The sequence below is a fragment of the Coprinopsis cinerea genome (genome assembly GCF_000182895.1).
Source record: "Coprinopsis cinerea okayama7#130 chromosome 11 map unlocalized cont3.11, whole genome shotgun sequence".
Taxonomy (NCBI): domain Eukaryota; kingdom Fungi; phylum Basidiomycota; class Agaricomycetes; order Agaricales; family Psathyrellaceae; genus Coprinopsis; species Coprinopsis cinerea.
The window spans coordinates 467465-486297 of NW_003307534.1; the positions used below are offsets into that span (position 1 = coordinate 467465).

At 52.9% G+C, this 18833-nt stretch overlaps 7 protein-coding genes across 7 annotated transcripts; 5 read left to right on the forward strand and 2 right to left on the reverse strand.

The window, feature by feature from the left end:
* Positions 1 to 19: 19 nt before the first annotated feature.
* CC1G_09650 (hypothetical protein) lies at positions 20 to 1249 on the reverse strand (the record flags this gene model as incomplete). Its single annotated transcript, XM_001839695.2, has 1 exon — positions 20 to 1249. The coding sequence occupies one exon, from the start codon at positions 1247 to 1249 to the stop codon at positions 20 to 22; it is 1230 nt and encodes a 409-aa protein (XP_001839747.2).
* Positions 1250 to 2417: 1168 nt separating this feature from the next.
* On the forward strand, positions 2418 to 4021 carry CC1G_09651 (hypothetical protein; the record flags this gene model as incomplete). Its single annotated transcript, XM_001839696.1, has 6 exons — positions 2418 to 2773; positions 2919 to 3012; positions 3091 to 3184; positions 3282 to 3600; positions 3669 to 3771; positions 3830 to 4021. The coding sequence occupies 6 exons, from the start codon at positions 2418 to 2420 to the stop codon at positions 4019 to 4021; spliced, it is 1158 nt and encodes a 385-aa protein (XP_001839748.1).
* Positions 4022 to 4077: 56 nt separating this feature from the next.
* CC1G_09652 (hypothetical protein) lies at positions 4078 to 5191 on the reverse strand (the record flags this gene model as incomplete). The annotated part of the gene is made up of 3 exons (XM_001839697.2): positions 4390 to 5191; positions 4174 to 4335; positions 4078 to 4125 (listed from the first exon to the last, which is right to left on the reverse strand). The coding sequence occupies exons 1-3, from the start codon at positions 4861 to 4863 to the stop codon at positions 4078 to 4080; spliced, it is 684 nt and encodes a 227-aa protein (XP_001839749.1). The 5' UTR covers positions 4864 to 5191.
* Positions 5192 to 6559: 1368 nt separating this feature from the next.
* CC1G_09653 (hypothetical protein) lies at positions 6560 to 7314 on the forward strand (the record flags this gene model as incomplete). The annotated part of the gene is made up of 3 exons (XM_001839698.2): positions 6560 to 6614; positions 6691 to 6777; positions 6836 to 7314. 3 exons carry the CDS (start codon positions 6560 to 6562, stop codon positions 7312 to 7314), a joined length of 621 nt encoding a protein of 206 aa, XP_001839750.2.
* A 2137-nt stretch (positions 7315 to 9451) lies between these two features.
* CC1G_09654 (ATP citrate lyase) lies at positions 9452 to 13877 on the forward strand. The gene is made up of 8 exons (XM_001839699.2): positions 9452 to 9490; positions 9559 to 9869; positions 10115 to 10657; positions 10709 to 10970; positions 11022 to 11970; positions 12025 to 12743; positions 12800 to 13066; positions 13122 to 13877. Exons 1-8 carry the CDS (start codon positions 9478 to 9480, stop codon positions 13538 to 13540), a joined length of 3483 nt encoding a protein of 1160 aa, XP_001839751.2. The 5' UTR covers positions 9452 to 9477; the 3' UTR covers positions 13541 to 13877.
* A 1037-nt stretch (positions 13878 to 14914) lies between these two features.
* On the forward strand, positions 14915 to 15196 carry CC1G_09655 (hypothetical protein; the record flags this gene model as incomplete). The annotated part of the gene is made up of 3 exons (XM_001839700.1): positions 14915 to 14954; positions 15014 to 15084; positions 15143 to 15196. 3 exons carry the CDS (start codon positions 14915 to 14917, stop codon positions 15194 to 15196), a joined length of 165 nt encoding a protein of 54 aa, XP_001839752.1.
* A 467-nt stretch (positions 15197 to 15663) lies between these two features.
* CC1G_15662 (hypothetical protein) lies at positions 15664 to 16658 on the forward strand (the record flags this gene model as incomplete). The annotated part of the gene is made up of 3 exons (XM_002910186.1): positions 15664 to 16452; positions 16503 to 16567; positions 16623 to 16658. The coding sequence occupies exons 1-3, from the start codon at positions 16413 to 16415 to the stop codon at positions 16656 to 16658; spliced, it is 141 nt and encodes a 46-aa protein (XP_002910232.1). The 5' UTR covers positions 15664 to 16412.
* Positions 16659 to 18833: the final 2175 nt, after the last annotated feature.

Below are 18833 nucleotides of genomic sequence, written 5' to 3' on the forward strand. Positions count from 1 at the left end.
AATTTCGTAAACCAGATACTTAAAAACTACCCCTCCTCACCCTCTTCATCAGCCTCCCAAGGAACCCAGGGCTCTTCTTCGCCGGCGGAATCGGCGGAACCGGGACTGGAGGCATATTTAGAATCGCAGTCCCATCTTCAGTGTCGCGCGACCAGCGAGAAACAAGTTGAGGTCGGCGAGGCGGGGTGACAGGTTCCTGTTGTCTCAAGGCAACACGCCGGGGAAGCTGAGCCGAGCTTGCCGCACCTGATTTCAAGGTTCCTCGAGCACTGTGGCCTGTGGTGGAGAACTCGATTTGGTTGGTCGGCGTTCTTGTCTGCTGGGTTTGGTTCTGCGCGTGTGATTGGGTGCGAACGCGCGATTTGCCTCTGAGACTGGAGTTTGGAGAGGGAGAGGGAGTGGGGGTGGGGGTGGGGGTGGGAGAATACATCGTCATTGCGGCGAAGACCGGGAAGGCGGGAGTCGATGCTGAAGCCCTAGAAGAGCTATAGATGCCTCGCCGAGAGCTAGACGAACCCACGTTCGCCTTACCTTTTCCAGTGATACTTTTTCCAGTATCCTTTCTCGACCTAGACACTTTCGCAGTAGACGATGACGATGAATAAGCCGCAGGGAGAGCAGGGACGGGCGGAACAGCCGATCCAGACCCATTCTGATTCTCAAAGTCCATCCCAATCGATGCAGCCATAGATTTAATCGAGGGCGCTTTCCCAGTCTTCACAATCACCGGTACCTTCTGCGGCTTGAGTGGTACAGAGCTGCTCGGACCTGCCACAAAGTGCCTGTCAGCCTTCATAGACTTGATCGACGGAGCCTTGTGCAACCTGGGCACGGGAGCGGGTACAGCACCGAAGGACGGGTTTTGAGACGGTTTTCGGACACGGGTATAGGCGGGTTGTGGGACGATGTCGCCTCTAGTGCCGACTGTAGCTCTGATAGAATCCAGCGAGGTGCAAGAGGACCTGAGCGAGGAAGAGGGGTGTTCAGGGGAGGAGGACCTCTGCGTCCGACGTCCTCGAGAGTCCATTTGAGCCTTCAGATGGTCAGCCAGACGGAAGAATGTCGGCGGAAGAGCATCCTTGTTACCAGAATCCGCTTGGGCATGGCCAAGAGGACTTCCAGTCACAGACGACGGGACCGAATTGGGTGGACGAGATTCCTTAGCGGCAGTCTGAGCACCCATGTGCGCAGCAAGACGGGGTTGGGTGTTGCTATTAGCCTCGTTTGTAGATCGAGAGTTGGGAGACATCTTGTTCTTCGGTCATTCCCCTCCGCCATGGTATTTATAGTCCTGTCATTCGTCGTGTCTATGCGCGAAGGGAGTCAAAGCGCACTTGAAAGAGTAAGAACCTTTGAGTGGCTTAGTAGGATAGCGCTTTGACTGGCGAACGGAGATAGCGGTTTGTGTGGTTAGACCGTATGCCTTTTGGTGCGAGGAAGTCATGTTGCCGAATTTCTGACTAAGGTTCGAGCAGAGGGTGTCGATAGGCGCCAGATCAGTTCACCAATGTCAGAAGGCCAACGCGGTTGCAGATTTTCTTCCCCTTTCCGTGCTCCATATAGTCACTTTTGACCATGACATTGAATGGTCCAAGGCCTTCGTGGGGCCAGCACTTGGGCGAAAAAACAACAGGGAAAGTCGACAAGTCCAAGGGGATAGGCACAATCGAGAACGAGCACAGGACCACGGATGCAGATACGAGAGGCCCTAAGAGCGAAGCCAACCAACAATTAGCGCACTGGCAGAGACAAAAAGCGAAGGAAGCAAGACGAAAACCCCTCCACATCTGCGAATGAGCACTCGGAACAGCCCGGCCATCACACCTTCCTCTCATTTTCAATCGGAGATCCAACGCACCCCAAAAAATTCTTTTCCCTTCCTTTCTCTCCTTTCTTCATTCGTCGATGCAGCAACACAAGTGCTGCACTCTATTCTCGTTTTTTTCTTAACGGGAAGGTTGGAGTAACGGAGCGACGATAGAGTAATTAATGGTCTCTTGTTTTACAGGGGCCATTGGTCTCCTTCGCTGTCATTCCGGCTCATGTTCAAAGATTTGCTACTGATTTTGGGACTGGAACGGGCAGGAGAATATTTCGTTTTCTTTCGTAGTTTATGGGTGGATTGCATAGGAGTACTTATCGCTGCTGAGATAACTTGAATATATCCCTCGTTCTGGTTTCATCCACGTTGAACTCCACAGCTTCTTGCGAGGGAGCCTCACTTCCGAGTCGCGGTCGTTTAAAGTAGGCGTTCGATCTCCAGATCCACCGTCCCATGTTTCAGAACTGGCTTTACGGCATCAAGCACAATGTATATAACACTGCAGTATACAGTACAGCGCAAAGTTCCTTATAATCATTAGTCCCACTTGAGCTACCATCGCACCTCACCAATCCCATACTATACAGGCTAGGCCATGCGCTCTGCATCAGAGGACCCCGGATTCCAACCAGCGTCCGACCCCACGAGAACCGCCATACTCACCAATATCTCGTACCACACCCACCGCCTCTCCTCACTACAGTCCCTCGAGCTCGAACTCAACTACACCCCCTCCTCCTCTTCCTTCTCACAATACACCCCCCTCCTGTCCCACCTCTCCTCCCAAATCACCCAATCCGAAAAAAACCTCCATACCCTCAAGGTCAAAACTCAGAAAGCCTACTGGGACCACGTCCGCTCTCAGAATTCTACTTCGATGAAAGTCGGTGCTTTGTTCAAGGGTCGGAAGGGGGAGTATGAGTATGAGGAGCGGAAGAGGAGGGATGAAGTGTGAGTATTACTACTTGGGCACTATTTCAAGTTGCTTTCAAGTTACAGTTTCCAATTACTAGTACGCCCTTCGAGATTTGGTTACTATGCAATTCAATTCAGGGGTGTACATTGATATATGTATTGACGTCCATGGCGTTATTAGAGTGTACCTGGAAGCTTCAAGATCTAGAGCAGAAAAAGCCGAGAACGAACGGTTAGAGGAGCTCAAGAGGGTGCGGGAGGAGACATTGGCGCAGGTGAGGTCTAACAAGCCGAAATTCTCATTATTGTCTGATTTATAAAAGAATTCACCGACATCCCATTCCCAACGATAGAAACAACAACTGGAACACAAAGCAGAAGAATACAAACGAATCAAAAACGAACTATCCTCTCTCTACGCAACGATATTCGACGGACCTACACCCCGTAAGTCCATCCACACATCCAATGCTCCAGCCCACGCCAACCAACCCCCTAACCCATCCCACTTACTACATACTTCCAATTAACTTGGACCCACCAGCCTTCCCCGAAGAAGACACCTTCGAACACACCCTCCTCACCACCCACCTCCACACCGAATCTGCTCAGAAAGACCTCAACAGGCACACGCACACATCCACCCTCCTCCAATCCGCCCTCCTCGCCCTCACCATCAGTATCTCCCTAATGAAAGACGTCTTACGAACGTCCTCTGGTACTATAGGCTTCCTCCATACTTCAGATGGTCACTCCGTGCAAGAGGCTGCGAAACGCTTTGTGGAGGCGCAGGGGTACGCGGAGAAGGCGAGGGAGAGGTGTAGGGAGGTGCAGCGTTTGAAGGGTATTTGCGTTGGGGATATGTGAGTGGTTTTAACTTTAGGGGTGTAGCTGGAGCTGGGGTTTGGGGTAACTGACGTGTCGGTGGTAGGCCATTCCTCGCATTCGCGAAGAGCGACCGTCTCCGTTCGGATATGTACATCTACGAAAAGTTAGCGACGATAGCCAGGCAGCTGGAAGACGCGAACGACCAGGTGCGCAATATTAGCTTCCTAAACGCCATAGCATGTGTTCATGCTTATTGGAGCGTAGATTCAAAGAGCACACGCTGAATCGGAAAGGAGGAAAGTAGAGGCTGCTCGAGTGTTGGCTGAGGTTACGAGCCGCAGAGATACGCTGGAACTGGAGCTGTTCGAGTTGCGGAAGAGTATTGTTGAAAAGGTGATTAGGGAGGATACCGAACCTCCGCCATACGAACCGTTTGAGAATGGAAGGGATGGTTGAATTGCTGTACTTTACATGAAAGAAGTGCGGTTGTAGATGGATCACCGCTGACGCGCTCAAGGGTCTGGCTGTTTTCGTTTTACTCCTGCCAAAGGTTCCACATCCTATAGACGTCAGATTGAGAGAAAGATGTATGCAGATAGAGTACTTACTGTCGGACGTGCTGTAGCAGGCTGCGCTCTACTTCCGTAGAACCGGCCGCCGGGTACGAGGTAGTCGCGCATAGCGATTCCTAAATGAGGATCCCGAGCTTCGATACTGGCGAGCAGGGTCAAGATCCCTGGGTCGATTCCTAGTGCGCCGGCGAGTGTGTCCTAGACAAGTGGTGAACACGACAATAGCGAAAGTAAGAGTGGAGTAACACGTACATCGTCATCGTCATCCTCGAAGGCAGCCAGCTCGTCCTCGTCGAGTTCATCTTCCTCCTCTTCGTCTACCGAGCCTTCAGCGTCTGCATCGGTTTCTGAGTCTTCCTCGGAACCCTGTTGATCAGCCTCGTCCTCTTCCTTATCCTCGAATTCGGGGATGTGAACCTCCTTTCCAACGTCTTCGTCATCGGCCTCCTCGTCGGGTTGGAGGATCTTGACAGACCCAATAGGTTCATCCTGCGTATCCTCAAACGCGATATACCTCTGGAAAACAGCCCGCCCGTCTTCGTCGCGTATGCTCTTTTTGACGTGAATCACCCTCGGTAGCTTGTTGTTCTTGGGGTCATCTGGGTCGAGAATCCTAACCGCGCTCACGGGCACCGTCGGAGCGTGTTTGTACGCCAGGTACCGCTCGAATTGGGGTTGATCGTTTGGGAGGAGGGAGTTTACTTGCACTTGGACGAGGACTGACATCGTTAGCGGGTGGGTTCAAGGTTGGAGGATGGGAGGTGAGACGAGTGAGGGGGATTGAGATATACGCTGTGATCGAGACATGTTGCAGACAGGTGAGACATTGTTAGGGGTTTCTAGAGATCGATGGGGGGCTATTCGCTGTTTTCGTTCCGGGTTGAGAGACTGGTGGTGTCGGACGGCATCCCTGGCTGCTGGAGATAATGCAGCGTGGGCTTCAACGAGATCCATTCGCGCACCATTCGATCCTCGAAGTCACCGATGCATGGTGAAAGACGCGTTGAGTGCTTTAGAAGCGGAATTGAAGTCTGTGATTGAACTTGAAGAGAAATAACCAGCTCGTCGAAGGGCAAGCTGAGAAGGACGAAGCGTAGAATCGACGGGCCCAATCGCGAGCGGGACTTCAAACGAGTTCTCACGACCCTTCTTTTGGTAACCGCGCTCACCGACAACCCTCCCAGTCCCGCCGTCGTCCGCATCCTGGATCCCGCCCTTTCCGGTTCCGAGGGTTTTCGAACGAGATGGACTTTTCATTAAAAAGCTGACTCGAATCACTGCTACGTTGAACGTTCATATCTCAGGCCAGGGCTTTGAACCACATTTCGTGTTGAACGAGTTTTTTTCTCTCAATAATAGCTCTTCGAGAAAACTTGAACGTATTTACGGGCAGCACCAGCCAATGGGGAGCCTTCAGAGTCAGAGTCAGATAAGCGCTGACCCCTATCCCAAGACTTCAATTACCGGTCGGAAGCCAACCGGCGGCTATCAAAGCAGTCATTCATATCCTTCACCGCACCCGATCTTGGCTTGTGTCGACCCCGTCGGCAACGTTCATTCCACCCTTGCCCCATCGTACTCACCCCACCCCATCCTTTCTACATATGTCTTTCTATGCACCGCATCGTACCATCCCAACGAATTCCCCTTGCCCAACGAGAAAATTTCCGACTCAGTGTTCCTGAAACCTTGATGTTTGGCCGATCAACGACAGGACCCCCAAATATACCCCTCAAGGCCGGATGAGATTCTGGGCTGGCCGTCCGGAACCAGATGGTCAAATTTTGGATTTTTTGTCCGGGAAATTCACCATCCTCGAGCCCTAAAATCGCTCTTTTCTGGCCGGATCAGGGAATATTTTCCCACACGGGCGCTTTTTTTCGGGGTCGGGGGCCAGAAAATGGCATTTTCGTTGGACTTTTGTCCGGATTTTATCTGGCCTTCCGCGATATTTTGGCCTCTTCCTGTCCGGATTTCGCATCCGGCCTGTGGCCAAAACCCAGTTTTTCTGTCCGGATTCTCTTCCGACCTTAAGCGCGATATTTGGGGGTCCTTCAACGACCGACGAGATGGTGATGATGATGGTTCCATTCTAGAGCAAGTGAGATCCCCATCCAAACTTACCCGCGTTGAGTCCCCATTGCCCCAAAGGATTGAGGATGTTCTGGTCCAACGACTTTGGGTTGTGTTCTGTGATGAGCATCACGGATTGATTAGATTCGATGCGGCAGAGATGGGTGAACCGGGTTCTAGATATGCGTCGCGATGAGGAGGGCATCATATGTATCATCTCCTGGACCCTGAGCAATGTCGTGTAGGGGCAGCATGGCACAGCGAGGCGTGTGTGCGCTCACAGCTCATCTCTTGACTCCTACGTGCACACGACCAGAATTCCGAAAGGATTGAGCGAGCGCGACATAATATGACCACGGGCAGTATGACGGTTCTCCAATTGGCTCGGGATTCTCAGTTCTATTGTAAGTCCTCAGTAGCCCTATTGCGCTCGTTTGTTGTGGAAGGGTTAGCTGACACATGCACTACGTATCCCGGTAGACTCCGCACCTGCGAGCGATACCGCGCCGCCTTCGACGCAGGTGAACACCGAAGAGTACGATTCTGAATGGGAAGAATTCGTCCAAGGTAACATGCCTCCCATTATAGCCCCACCAACACTCAATGTACTTACACTCACCTCCAGGCCCCTCACAATCCCTCGCCGACCTCGAAACCGCCTCCCAACTCCTCTACAACCCCCTCACCAAAGACTGCTACTTCTCCACCTCCCCCGTCTCCACACCCAGCACTTCACCGCCCCCCTCCGGACGGAGCACGCCCTCCGACTGGCTCTGCAGCTGCGACTCCTGCCGGTGGCACGCCAACCTCCCGCTCCTCACGCCGCTGCAGAAGGCGGAGCGGGAGAGGATGCAGAAGGCGTTGGATGAGGAGCGGGTGAGGCGGTGGAAGGAGAGGAGGGAGAGGAATGTGGGGAGGGCGCGGGGGAAGGTGGGGTTGCAGGTTGAGAGGGCGAGGAGGGTGGTTGCATTGGCGTTGGACCTTGGGGAGGAGGAGAGGAGGCGGTGGGAGGAGGATGAGGGTGCGTGTGAGAGGAGGAGGGAGGTTGTGGAGAGGAGGGCGAGGAGTTATTTTGAGTTGGAGTATTATTATCGGTATGAGTAGGGGTTGGGTGGTTCGTCTGTCTTTTGGTTTTAGTCTGGGTTTTGTCTCGTTCGTCGTCGTTATTTATATCCTATCTCACCTTTAATCCTCCTGGCTATGACATCAACGTTTTTGGGCGCTTCGTGCCGTTACCTCATTTGGTCTCAAACTAACCCGATTCGACCTTTAATCTCACTCAACTACACCTTCTCTCATCACCCCATATCGCCTTTTCGAGTGCCCAACTTCCGTACCAAACTCCAACTCCCCAACTCCATTCTACTTGTTACCCACGGAATCACAACACCATCGATAGAAATGTTGACTGCCAATCACAAATTAACACATACCGAAAATCGACGTTCCAGCCTCCAGGATCCTGGCTACCGTGACCAAGCTCTATTCACAAAGGTCTCCCGGGCCATCAACTGACAAAGGTTTCCATCAAGTTCACCGCAAGTCAAAAACGAGGCTAAAGCATGTATCGCAGCGAAATCTAATCCCGTGGTCGTGCCAAAACGTAACGATTCAGGAATAGTCGTTGTCGATAATCGATAAACGTTGTGGAGGGGTCAGAAGGACATCCTTGCCGAGATGGAGGGTTCATATCGATTTCTTGGGATGGGGTGTATGATGAAGGTCCACGATGGGATGAGGTGAAGGAATTGATTCTCTGAGCCTCGTTTGGTGTGACAGATGAGATGGCTAGAGGTAGTTGTTTTTGCCACTCGTGTTCGGGACGGTGCCGGGTAGGGCGGTCATTGGTTACGTCCGAGGAAGCAGAGTATCGTTGGTCAGAAAAGTGTCGGTCTAGCAGTACGTGGTCAAGATCGGTGGGATGGAGTAGACGATGGACGGCACACGAGTGACGACGGCTGATAATCATGCGATGAAGAAACAGTCTATTCCGTGCGTCAGCGAATAAGCTTGGCCAGTGTGATAACAACCCAGGCCTCATTGCGCCAGATGATGGGGACTCGACGTGTGGGTGCGATCACGACAATGTGCAAGGGTGAAGAAAAAGAAGTTGTTTATGGTATGACATACGTACGTCTCCAGGGACCGACACGTTTAAACTGATAATCGATGTCGATGAAGGGTGGGACGGGTCCTGTGACCTCCTCCGGTATTTCATAACATTGAACGAAGCCCCTCGAGGCAGGACGACATCCTTCTGCGGAAGCAAACGCGCGATCTTGGCGCGTGGATTGGGGTGAATGGTAGAACCGCGCAAAAAAGGGGCTTTTGGACCGTGGTATAGAGTTTTTAGCCTCCTTTTGGGCCAAAAGGCTATCATTCGGACCGGAATGGGTTTTTCGGAATGAAAGCTGAAAACACAGGAAAATGCGGTCCCAGGCCGCACACCTTGGCGACGGACTCGGAGTGGAGTGACATACTCTGTCTGTCGGTGAATTGATATGTTTTCGACGCCGGGTACGGGTTTGGTAGCATCGTGGAAGACAAGCATCTCTTGCCCGAGCTCAGAATAAGGCTTTTACAGCTAGAGGTAAACCGTCGTGGTCGGATAGCGATCAGGTTATCGGATGTGGTGCTATACTGTGATTGGATTCCGGAGTTTCTCACTGATCTCGTATGAGTATTCGGAGATAGAGAATCATTACAGGAGTAGATTGACAAACGCTTTTTTCCATTCAAGGGACCCGTTCGCCATCGTTGTAGCTACCTGGAGTACTCATCTTTGAAATAATGGAAGCAGGGCGTAAAGCGATGACGATTCTGCTGTTGTACTCAAGTGAAAGAAGGGCAGAAAAGCTCAGACTCGGACACCACTTGATTAAGCGCTTGGCGGAATCGGACCAATCGGCGCATGGCCAATTAGTCGCCCGCCCGGGACATTTTTGGGACGAGGTGGATTGAGACGGGCTGAAACCCATGTTCGCGCCATTGTACCGATATTGAACGCCGATTCGCGTTTTGAACGGTGCACGGAGATGTATGTGGCCTGTTTTTCTGACTGGAAACGCAGAAAACCTGATATTTGTGGTGCGACAGGGCCTGGGGTGTGCAATCTTTGGGGCTTACATAACGGCGAGCAATAAATCAGACCATGGAGATTGCAATTGGACCAGGGTCCAGCTTGGTTCTTGTTTATATAGCCCCAACACAAATCATTTCTCTTTTCTCCCTGATCCCCCATCTTCCACCTCGTCCTCGTCGTCCAGAATGTCCTCCAAAGGTGCGTTCCCCGTCGTCGTCGTCGTGCAGCGCTCGGACCGTCGTGCTCATCGCCGTCCCCGATGCCAGCCATCCGCGAGTACGATGCCAAGCTGCTGTTGGCCTACTGGCTTGAGCGGGCACCCCCCGTCGCTCCTCATGCGCAGGTCAAGACCAAGTTTGCGTATCCCGCCCCCAAGGTCGCCCAAGTCTCATGGGATCCCGAGACCAACTCGATCACCCCTGACTCGAAGCTGCCCAGCTGGGTGTTCACCACCAAGCTCGTCGCTAAGCCAGATCAACTGATCAAGCGTCGCGGAAAGGCTGGTCTCTTGACACTGAACAAGACCTGGGACGAGGCAAAAGCCTGGATCTCTGAGCGAGCGGGCAAGCCACAACAGGTTAGTCTTCATTGTCGTTTTCCTTCCTTTCCTCGACGCCGCACACGACGACGATGGGTGGCGTGTCTGCGACTGGCCTCAGGAAAACGTGGATCTCGCTTAATCGCGATGATCTTTTGCGTTATCTTGCTTGATCTTTTCTTCTTTCTCCTCGACGCGAGGATGCCATAAGGGCGAGACGCGTCGCCCTTAATTGATCCACGTGATCGACCTTCTGAACGCCACTGACTGTGCATCCTCTGCAGGTGGAATCTGTCACTGGAACCCTCAACAACTTCATCGTCGAGCCCTTCTTGCCTCACCCCTCCAACACCGAATACTATGTCTGCATCACCTCCCAACGAGAAGGCGACTCGATCCTCTTCACACACGAAGGCGGTGTCGACATTGGCGACGTCGACGCCAAAGCGCTCGTCCTGAACATCCCCGTCACCGACCCCTTCCCCACACGCGAAACCATCGCCGACACCCTCCTCACGCACGTCCCCGCCGAGAAGAAGGACACCCTCGTCGACTTCCTCATCCGCCTCTACAGCGTCTACGTCGACCTCCACTTTGCCTACCTCGAAATCAACCCCCTTGTCGTCCTCGATGGCGAGAACGGTGCGCCTCCGCAAATCCACTACCTCGATATGGCTGCCAAGCTTGATCAGACCGCTGAGAGCATCTGTGGACCCAAGTGGGCCATCGCTCGTGACTTGAGTGTCTACGAGGCCAACGAGAGCGAGAGCTCCAAGGCTACCGCCTCCAAGGGTGGCAAGATCAACACCGATCGTGGTCCTCCCATGGTGAGCTCTACTTTTTACCACCCCATCTCGACTTTCCTGACGCCTTTCTAGGTCTGGCCTGCTCCCTTCGGTCGTGACTTGACCAAGGAGGAAGCCTACATCCAGAAACTCGATGCTTCCACCGGTGCCTCCCTCAAGCTCACCGTCTTGAACCCCGAGGGTCGTATCTGGACCATGGTTGCTGGTGGTGGTGCTTCCGTCGTTTACTCTGACGCTATCGCCGCCCATGGCTACGCCCATGAACTCGCCAACTACGGTGAATACTCTGGTGCTCCCTCGGAAGGCCAGACCTACGAATACGCCAAGACCATCAGTAAGTCGCTTCAGGGTTCTGTTCTTCTCTCTTTCTAACGCAATTCTGCAGTCGACCTCATCACCCGCGGCACTCCTCACCCCGATGGCAAGATCCTCATCATTGGTGGTGGTATTGCCAACTTCACCAACGTCGCTGCCACCTTCAAGGGCATCATCCGTGCTTTGAAGGAGTACAAGGCCGGCCTCATCAACCACCAAGTCAAGATCTTCGTCCGACGTGGTGGCCCCAACTACCAGGAGGGTCTCAAGGCCATGCGCTTGCTCGGTGAGAGCTTGGGCGTTCCCATCCGTGTCTTCGGTCCCGACACCCACGTCACCGAGATCGTCCCTCTTGCCCTCGGCATCGACATCTCCAAAACCCGATCCAACGCACCCCCCGGCGGCTTGAAGAGCGTCCAGCCCGGCACTCCCCCTGCTCAGGTCGCACCCGTCCCTGAGTCCGGTGAGGCCGTTGGCTCCATTCGTCCAGATGGTGGCCGTACCCAAATCGCTGACCACATCGTCCACTTCGAGACCAAGCCCACCGAGAGCGGCCGACCTTGGTTCCGCCCCTTCGACGCCAACACCCGCTCCTTCGTCTACGGTCTCCAGCCCCGTGCCATCCAGGGCATGTTGGACTTTGACTACTCCTGCGGACGTCAAGCGCCCTCCGTCGCTGCCATGATTTACCCCTTCGGTGGCCACCACATCCAGAAGTTCTACTGGGGTACCAAGGAGACTCTCCTCCCTGTCTACACCAGCTTGAAGGAGGCTGTCGCCAAGCACCCCGATGTTGATGTCCTCGTCAACTTTGCTTCCTCACGATCCGTCTACCCCAGCACTCTCGAGTCCTTGGAGTTCCCTCAGATCAAGGCCATCGCTCTCATCGCTGAGGGTGTCCCTGAGCGACATGCTCGTGAGATCCTCTGGAAGGCCAAGGAGAAGGGTGTCCTCATCATCGGTCCCGCTACTGTTGGTGGTATCAAGCCTGGCTGCTTCAGGATTGGTAACTCTGGAGGGTAAGTTATTTCCGTGTATCGCTTTCGAGTGTATGGCTAACGTTTGCGTTCCAGTATGATGGATAACATCATCGCCTCCAAGCTCTACCGCCCTGGCTCTGTCGGCTACGTCTCCAAGTCCGGAGGCATGTCCAACGAACTCAACAACATCCTCTCGCTCGTCACTGACGGTACCTACGAGGGTATTGCCATTGGTGGTGATCGCTACCCCGGCTCCACCTTCATCGACCACCTCCTCCGCTACGAGGCCGACCCCAACTGCAAGATGCTCGTCCTCCTTGGTGAGGTCGGTGGTATCGAGGAGTACCGTGTCATCGAGGCTGTCAAGTCTGGAAAGATCAAGAAGCCCATCGTCGCCTGGGCTATCGGTACTTGCGCCAAGATGTTCACCACCGAGGTTCAGTTCGGCCACGCCGGTTCCATGGCCAACAGCGACATGGAGACTGCCGATGCGAAGAACAAGGCCATGAGGGACGCCGGCTTTGTCGTTCCCGAGACTTTCGAGGAGTTGCCTCACGTCTTGAAGGAGACCTACGAGAACCTCGTCCGCCAGGGTGTCATTGTCCCCAAGCAGGAAGTCGATCCCCCCGTCATTCCTATGGACTACAAGTGGGCCCAGGAGTTGGGTCTTATCCGAAAGCCCGCTGCGTTCATCTCGACGATCTCCGACGAGCGTGGACAGGAGTTGTTGTATGCTGGTATGCGTATCTCTGATGTCTTCAAGGAGGACATTGGTCTCGGTGGTGTCGTCAGTTTACTCTGGTTCAAGCGACGTGAGCTTTCTCCTTCGATTCAATTGTGTGTTCGGTTGGCTGATCGTGCTTGATAGGACTCCCTCCTTGGGCTACCAAGTTCATCGAGATGGTTCTCATGCTTACCGCTGACCACGGTCCCGCCGTGTCTGGTGCCATGAACACTATCGTCGCCACCCGTGCCGGCAAGGACCTCATCTCCTCCTTGGCCTCTGGTCTCTTGACCATTGGTAGCCGATTCGGTGGTGCCCTCGACGAGGCTGCTGCTATGTTCTCCAACGCCCGGGATACCGGCTTGACTCCTCGAGAGTTCGTCGACCAGTCCAGGAAGGCTAACAAGCTCAGTAAGTTGCTTCTGCTGGTTGTAATGTGAAAGCGTGCTGAGATGATGTTCGATAGTCTCTGGTATCGGCCACAAGATCAAGAGCGTCAACAACCCCGATCTCCGTGTCGAGCTCGTCAAGGAGTACGTCCGCAAGCACTTCCCCAGCCACAGCCTCCTCGACTACGCCCTCGCCGTCGAGAAGGTGACGACCGCCAAGAAGGATACCCTCATCCTCAACGTCGATGGTTGCATTGCTGTCTGCTTCGTCGACTTGCTCCGGGATAGTGGTGCTTTCACTCCTGAGGAGGCTGAGGAGTACATCAAGATTGGTACTCTCAACGGCTTGTTCGTGCTCGGCAGGAGTATCGGTTTCATTGGACACCACCTTGACCAGAAGAGGCTGAGGGCTCCTCTGTACCGCCACCCTGCTGATGATATCTTCATCAACATGGCGGATGTTGGCCAGCCTCGTGTGTTGGGCAAGATGCAGTAGAGGATTGTCGTTTGTGAAAAGTAATGATTTTCTTTTTGCGGACTATTTTGTGTACCCTTTTTTCGTCGTTCTCAGTTCCTCACTTGCACATAGGCCTAATTCTGACATACATCCCTCTCATCCTCATCCTCGCACGTTTCGTCCATTTTCATCGGCACATACATACATACTTACTACGCCTCTCGCATTTTCCCCATTTTCGCGCATAGAATCATTGGAAGTTCAAATTGAATTGTAACATTTCGTCTTTTATCTTTTCGCCCCTTCGATTTTCTCTCCGTTTTAATAGTTGGAAGTTTGTATATGTAGTTTTCAATTGAGATTTTTCGAAGGGTTCAAGTATGTCGTTGGCTTTGTTCAGTGAGTCAGCGAGTGCGTTGAGATGTGTGAAGTGGCGTATGTACTTCTTCAGGTTGGGTCCTTTCACTCCCATGTTTCCTTGCTGAATTTGTCGATTGCTTTCTTCACTCTCTGGACTATTCCAGTTGCTTCTCAATTGAGTTTCTCTTTTCATTGGGTGGTAGGCAGAATGGCCCATCGACAAAATTGCACCCGTTTGCCAAGCGGGCGGTGGCGGGGGGCGCTCCTGAGTCCTGAAACGACGATCGCATTGCCAGATTGGGAAAGTACGGCGGTTTTTGGCGGGTCCTGGATGGCTGAGGGCTCCCCTGTGCGACAGTCCAGTTGGGCCTGAACAAACGATATACAGTGAGAACGAGACCGTTCATCCGTGGAGAAGTCCCTTGAAAGAGACACGATAGAATCTGAGAAGCTTGAACCGTATATTCGTCGCAGACCACACGGTTTAGTCAGTTTATCTGAATTAATCACGGCCGATAAATAGAACACTGCAAGCTCGAGGACGTGGAGGGTCTAGAGGCAGACGGGAAGCAACGGAGCACATCCAAGTCTGGAAATCCGTTTATTGCCTGCCCAAAAATAGACCGGCGGCGTCAGTGGGACAAACGCCTCGTGGATCAAAAAGTCGTGAGTTGTGGAGCGAATTCGCACAAAACATCTCCCAGTTTGTTAATTCCATCAGTGTGTTGCGAAGGATTCGAAGCGTAGCTCGGTGCGGTTGTGAGGTGTTGCTTTGACTGAATTGAGATATTGATTTCCGTTTTGGGAGACGTCTTTGTCGTTGGACGGTTTGGGCTGGGAGCGATTGGGTAAGACGGGCGGGTTTTTCGGTGCGGTGGGATTTGGGTTTTGGAGTTGGGAGTGAGGTGGGATATAATTGGGTTAGTTCAGGTTTTGTTGGGGGTTTTATAGCTTGGCCTGGTGGGAGGTGGAAGAGCCCCAGCTTCCCTCACTCGATCCTCTACGCCAAGATTAAGAAGGGATTTTTTAATTCTCTTGACGTTCTCTTTGAAAATGAAGACGATTAAGACGATGTCGGTGGTCTTGGCAATTGGTATGTTTCGTTTTTCTTCTCGTAGTAGTGTGTCCCCAGTTACTTAACCGTACCTACAGTTAGCACATTTGTGTGCGCTGCTCCCGTGCCAGAGCCTGTTGGAAATGCAAATCTGATTCGTGAAGCCCAGGTACGCCATTTCATTGTGTCCGGTTCTGTAATCATGCTGAGATCTTGCGCCTTTCCAGCCTGATCCGATACCAAACCCAGGCCCTCAGTGTCCTCGGCAGGCTTGCGCGTAACTGCTCGTGCCGCCCAAAATCCTGATATCTGGTTACGACTACCGCTCCTTCATCTCTCATTTTGGTCTCTTCCTTCACGGTCATTTACATCGCATTCGCAATTATTATGGACACTCACTCGCATCTCATCATGGCTACGTATTTATCCGCATGTCACTTCGCTTTTTCTGATTGCATCCACATTCACTTTCGATTGCTGTCACGTATTTACTACCCCTGGTTTTGTATCTCCGCCCTGTAGAATGCATATCTTTCATCGGTAGACTTTGATGGGCGCCTCGACGTCCAATGTATGGCAAGACAGAAAGTACTTGCGGGTGAGGGAGGATCGAGAGGTGAAGCCGGAATTCCGGATCAGACCATATCGCAACTCCGCATTGAAAGCGTTCGTGCGGAGATTGGGAGTGTCCATTGGAATTTGGCGGTAACTTTGAGCTCGCTTCTGCTTCCACCACGACCTCGACGACCTGAAGGCTACTTGGCATGTTCGACGTCGCCCTACTGCGTGTGCCATGTTCTAAGGCGAATATCGTTGCCTCAACGCACCGACCGTTCTTTTGGGCTCCAGACGACAGCAGCTTGATTTCCGTTGGACCTGTTAAATTCTGGACGACCGTGTGTAGCTCAACATCTCGAATATCTTAGCGAATATGGTCATGCCAACATAATTCGAAAATTTCTGGTCGACCTTGGACTGTCAACGTCAATGGGACATGCTATTAGTCTATAACATATCCACCGATGGACAAGGGGACATCCTCTCGACGAAACCTCGCTACGTTATCGTTATCATCATCCTGACCGAGTCTCTGTCGCCGTACTCCCTCTTCTGCCCACTGATCTCGTTGATGCTGGGATATCTTCTGTCATCACGTACGGTTCCAAGCTGTGCTTCCGCTGGGCACACCGGATGGCTCGAAGGTTCTAATTTCCTTTTTGGTCGAGGTGTTTATTGAAGCCCGAGTTCCCTCTGCGACTTCGTGGATTCGAGGAAGCTGGTATGCCGTGAACATCTACTGCTTTTCAAGGCCTTACGGGCGCAGGAAAAAGAGGTAGCCTGAATTGGCAGTCTCCTTGTTCAGGGCGAAGATCAGTGTTTGTGGGTTGAGTATTACCGGGTATTTAAGATGTCGAGTATCAGCCTGCTAGAATCAGTACTGCAGCGTCGTCTCATACAGTCAAACCCCTGCACTTCACACTCGAACACTCCCTCAACATGAAGTTCTCGGCTGTCGTTACTTTCGTCGTCGCCTGTGGTGAGTTTCTCCTACCTATGTGTACGGGCTACTCTCTAATATCTTTCCAGCTGCTACACTCATCTCAGCTGCTCCTGCACCAGGCCCCGCTGCTGTAGAGGCTCGGGAGGCATCGGTGAGATATACCGCCGTTGAGATCTGAGGGAAGAAGTTTCTTATGCCTTTTTCAGCCCGACCCGCAATGTCTCCGCCGCTTCTGCGCTTAAACATCCATTCCGTCGCCCCCAACTCGCTATACCTCGGACGCTCTGTATTTCTAGAATTTGTTATTCGATCCCCGCGTCGTGCCGTTCGACCTTCATTGCGCGCGGGGATGCACATGTTTTAATATGGTTTCCATTCTCTTCTATCGCATCTTCAACGCTACACATTCTCATACTCTCAGAGAGTCGGGCGCAGCTTTGTACCGTGTAGCATACAAACACCGATAGAAACCAATTGCTTTACAACTACTTCAGTTTGGGAAACGACATTCCATTGGTTTGGAAAGACGTTCATTAGGATTCAATCCTGTGTCCCAGCTACTGCCGAGACCGGTACCGTCCCAACAGCGCCAGAGCCGGGCGAAGATTCCAATGAATGCCAAATTTCTGAAGGAAAAGACTTTGTGGTGAGTATCGGTCCACTATAAGTCCGCCCCCCAGGAAAACCTCCTGGGGGATTCCCGCAGGTGCAGGAAGGGAACTCCCGCTCCCGCAGGAGAATCCCCTGCAGGTGCAGGAGAGTTCACTGCCGGGGCAGGAAAACCCGAGGCCTCGTCGAGCACGCCCCATACAACCCGCGGGAGAAATTCCTGGGGAAATCTGCCGTTTTACTGCGAGATTTCCTGCCAGCGCGGGTGCAGGGCAGCAATACTGCTGTCCCAGGACCACATTTTCCCCGGGGGTGCAGGCTTGCAGGCTCAGCTGAATTTTCTTTACTGGAGGTGCAGGATACACACAAAATGGATTATATTCATGTATGTAGTACAAAATATGTATTAAAAAACGGTTTCGAACGATCATTGAATTGAAGAGTAACTGAATAAGAGAGCGAGAAGAGCGGGAATTTCCAAATCTGCATGACGACCGTCGACAAACTGGGAATTTAATCAGTCAATGACGTGGGTAGTGAGGAAAAGAGAACCCGCCTAGTGAGGTTCCAAGTATGGGTGGTCCCAATGGCGCAGATGAGCGCGCAGAGGATGGTGGAGGAGGCAAGCCGTACGCGTAAATGTCAGCAACAGCCCGGAGATAAAAAGATTGAGACTCACTGCTATGAGAAAACTGAGCCCCCTGCTCATTGTAGTGCAGCTACGAAGGACCTGACAACTAAAAGGCTGGAGAAACCTGAGGTAAACTTGAGAGGACAGTGAGGGAGACATTAAAATAGAAGGATAAAAGAGCGACGACGCCATAAAAGTGATCTGGAGGCTGACTATCAAATATCTTCCCACAGTCCACCGCAGATCTCGACTCGCGCCATTTATCTAAGTCCCCTTTGCACGTTACGGTTCTGAGTAACACAAATTGACCTCTCCCGCCTGCGTAGAAAACACTTTTTTCGTTGAAATATGTATATTTTTTGACTAATGACACATGCTTTTCGTGTTAAACATCATGTGTACATGAATTGCGACAACGACGACAGAGCGACGACGACGGTGAGTCGGTGACGAGGGCGACGACGCGACCCTGCCCAGGCGGGGTGGACTCTACCCCTGCTGACGCGGGGTCGAAGAAACCGCCAGGGCGGGTTAGACTCAGACCCTGCTGGCGCGGGGTTGAAGAAACCGCCCCGGCGGGGTGGACTTTGCCCCTGCTGACGCGGGGTTGAAGAAACCGCCAGGGCAGGGTCCACCTCTTTCCCGCTTCCGCAGGGTCGAAGAAAACCGCCAGGGCAGGGCCGGTCGTCGAAACCCGCGCCGGCGGGTGAGTTCCTGCCGACGCAGGACCCGCGGGAGTTCCCCAGGAGATTCTCCTGGTGGGCGGACTTATAGTGGTCGAGAAGTCCAGCGAGCGCTTGGTCTTTGTTTCGGAGGTGCCAGCCCCTCTGGAGCCTCAACCAAAGCCAGGGAAGCAGGCCGAGGCTTCAAATAGACGTGTGCTGAGGCCTAGGATGGCAAAGGCAGGAACCAATGGACGGCGCGATCGTAAGTAGACGCGTCGTCGTCGCTTTCCGCCACTGATCACAGTTTCTCAGATTTATCCTATGATAGACCCTCCCCTACACCTTCTATACAAGCAATTTATCTTTTCGTTTGCCCTCCTGGCTCTTGGACTCCACCCCTATCTCAGCAACTAGACAGTCTGTGAGAGTCGGAGACGGCACCGCGGCATTCGCAGCGCTCGGCGTTTTCCGATATCCGTTTGCTGGACGCGACGGCGCGTCGCGTCTTCGCT

Excerpts from the sequence above, each read along its gene's own strand:
- CC1G_09654 (XM_001839699.2), top strand. Across the intron at positions 9,870-10,114 it reads GAGCGGGCAAGCCACAACAG|GTGGAATCTGTCACTGGAAC; the intron begins GTTAGTCTTCAT and ends CATCCTCTGCAG. Across the intron at positions 12,744-12,799 it reads TTTACTCTGGTTCAAGCGAC|GACTCCCTCCTTGGGCTACC; the intron begins GTGAGCTTTCTC and ends CGTGCTTGATAG.